This window comes from Octodon degus, unplaced genomic scaffold, assembly GCF_000260255.1.
Source record: "Octodon degus isolate 3935 unplaced genomic scaffold, OctDeg1.0 scaffold00075, whole genome shotgun sequence".
In the NCBI taxonomy this organism is placed as follows: domain Eukaryota; kingdom Metazoa; phylum Chordata; class Mammalia; order Rodentia; family Octodontidae; genus Octodon; species Octodon degus.
In genome coordinates, this window is record NW_004524651.1 from 2,930,051 (window position 1) to 2,932,918 (window position 2,868).

General features: G+C 47.5%; 1 protein-coding gene across 1 annotated transcript in view; it reads left to right on the top strand.

Moving 5' to 3' along the window:
• Abhd3 (abhydrolase domain containing 3) overlaps window positions 1–2,868 on the top strand; it is an 85,862-nt gene that overhangs the window by 34,095 nt on the left and 48,899 nt on the right. The window contains exons 2-3 of the mRNA XM_004635814.2: window positions 159–442; window positions 1,584–1,766. Of these exons, the coding sequence (XP_004635871.1) occupies window positions 159–442; window positions 1,584–1,766 (467 nt within the window). The remainder of the gene's footprint in view (window positions 1–158; window positions 443–1,583; window positions 1,767–2,868) is intronic.

Consider the following 2,868-nt stretch of genomic DNA (forward strand, 5'->3'; position numbering starts at 1 on the left):
GACGCTGCGCCCGGCGCTGCCCGGTCACTGTCCGCGGCAGCAGTGTCGCCTGGCACCGTGTGACACATCCGCGCCTCAACTCTCGCCTTTCCCCCGGGGATCTAATCACGATCTTAGCCGGTCGTGATTGCAACTTCTTCGCGTCGGTCTCCCGGCAGTTGTCATCCGGGGTGTCTCGCGTGGCGGGGTGGGAGACAGCTCCGCGCCCGCTGCGGTTGCGCTCGGCGGAAAGTTCGCTCTGTTCCGGACCCTTCGCCGATCTGCGGCTTTGCCTGCAGAAGCCCCAGCTGGTGACGGGAGGCGAAAGTTTCAGCCGCTTTCTCCAGGAGCACTGTCCCGTGGTGACCGAAACTTACTACCCGACCGTGTGGTGCTGGGAGAGCCGGGGACAGACGCTGCTGAGACCCTTCATTACGGCCAAGCCCCCGGTGCAGTACAGAAAGTAAGTAGATGCCCGTTTTCTGACGTTTCTTCGAGATACAGGTTTTGGGAGCACGGTTCTTGTTTAGCAGAACCTGGGGTTTCGGGATGGAGGCAGGCTGGGGGAGGAAATGGGCATTCCCTCGACCCCATTTGAAGCTGCAGAAAATATTCAGCACTGCCTTTCCTTTTCTCTTTTTACTCTTTTGTCTCCCCTCCGCCCAGTACATGGTTTATTTCTAGGATGGAGAAGCACCTGGGGTAACATCTCCCCGGGTTGTCCTGCACCTGGCCTTAGCAAACCCTTTGGTGACAGCTCCGGTTCACTGATGTGTAGCAGAAAGGGAGCCGCGCGTTCGGGGCTTCCCCTTGCTAGGCAGCAGCCTTCTTGGTGAGGCCGACCTTGAGGTGTTAGAGATGTAGCCGGGAATGTGTAGCCAGGAGAGTTACATGGTGCCTGCTATTAATTTTCCTGAGTCATCTAGTGCTCCTGGAGTTCTTTTTTGTTGCCTGAAACATGCAGTTTGGGGAAAATTCTGTTCAGTTTTAAGAAATTCTTATTTAAGAAGCAAATGGTGTGCTAGACTCTATGGGAAGGCTGCATTATTGGGTCAAAAGAGCTCCAGGCATAATCAGATCTGCGTTTCATGATTCCCTGTTGAGTAATCTGAGCGACCTCCATCAAATCGGGGTTAAATGCTCGGTATTTAGAGCAATGAGGAAATAAATGATTACATGATAAATATTTGAGGTGGGTTTTTTCCCTCCTGCTGTGCTGGGGCATGGAACCTCAAGCTTTGCACATGCTAGGCAAGTGATCCACACTGCCACACCCCCAGCTCAGAGGTTTGAGTGGCCTTTGTGTATTACCTTTTACTGGGATGCTGGAAGTATGTCATGGTAACAGCCTTGTGATGGGACATAGGTGGTATATCCGTGTGAGAATGCTGAGTGGAAGTGATTTGGAGAGGACCAAACATGGTATAGTTGTAGAATTAAAACCCTGACATTCTCTATGATGAATGTGATCAGTATGTACATCTAAATTGTACCAATAAACCTAACAATAAAAAAATTAAAGCTACAGAACAAAAAAATTCTCTAACATTAAGACCGAACGTGAAACACTTAATGAGTAATGTCTTTGGAATTGTTTCTTTCAGCGAACTTATTAAAACTGCAGATGGAGGACAGATTTCCCTGGACTGGTTTGATAATGATAGCAGTACACGTTACACAGACGCCAGCACCAGACCCACTATTTTACTGCTGCCTGGCCTCACTGGAACCAGCAAGGAATCATATATCCTTCACATGATCCATCTCAGTGAACACTTAGGATACAGGTACTGGTGAAAGATATTTTTCCACTTTTCACCTAATTCATTTTAAATGAAATTTAAATATATTTACACCTATGTCTCATAAATATGTATTATTTCTTGCATACATTAAGCAGTTCCTTAAATTATTCTTTAAAAAAAAAAATAAGTTGGCAGAGGGCCCGGGAGATAGCTCAGTGTATAAACACCTGCCTGGGAAATGCAAGGTCCCAAGTTCAATCTCTGGTACCAAAAAAAAAAAAAAAAAAAAAAAGGCGGGGTGGGATTTATTTAGCTCCAAGTTTACAGAAGTTTTAGTCCACAGTCAGCTGGCTCTAAGGTAGTGTGGCACATGACAGAGGGCAATAGTTCATCGTAGCAGAAGACAGTGAAAGCAAGCAAGGGAAGAGGGTGAGAAAGAGACCAAGTTACTCTTTTTCTTTGCTTCTTCTTTTTTTTTTTTTTTTCCCCCAGGAAGGTGCATAATAGAATCATCTCATAAGAAATGGCACTTAGCCTGGTAGTAGGCCCTCGGCACACTTAGGCTGAAGAGACAGGTGAAATTAGGTTCATCAGAGAATTGATAGAGACCTCAGAGCTGAATAACAGTGGGGACACCCCAGCCCCCTCCCACCACCCCCACCTCTGCCACCCTGCCTGCTCAAGGAGCTCTGTGGAGAGCAGAGCTCACAAACTCCTGAGAGAGCCCTCTTGTCGCGCTCTCTATTTGGGCCTTCATCTTGCTAATCTTGTCCCCCTGGCTTGAGTCCCAAGTGTAAAAAATACCCAGAATCAGCTTTCAGCCATCCTTGTTTCTCTAGAGGTGAGCCTCCTCGTGTGCAGGTGTGCATGGCTGGGATCCAGCTGATGGCACAGCGTTTTTGAGTAAAGCGTTATTCAGCTTGGTCACCAGGTGCAGTGTCACTTTTGCAAGTGACTTAGCAGGTCGGCGTTTCAGGCTCAGCATTAGAAACTTATGAAAGCATCATTAGGGGTCATTATACATCATGACAAAAACGATTGCTTTTTGGTGCCTCAATGTTTGAGGCTGAGGTGATGGTTGCAATGGAATGCTCTGGTTTGTCTCTAGAGTTCTTTTATTAAATTTGAAACACTGGGGGGGGGG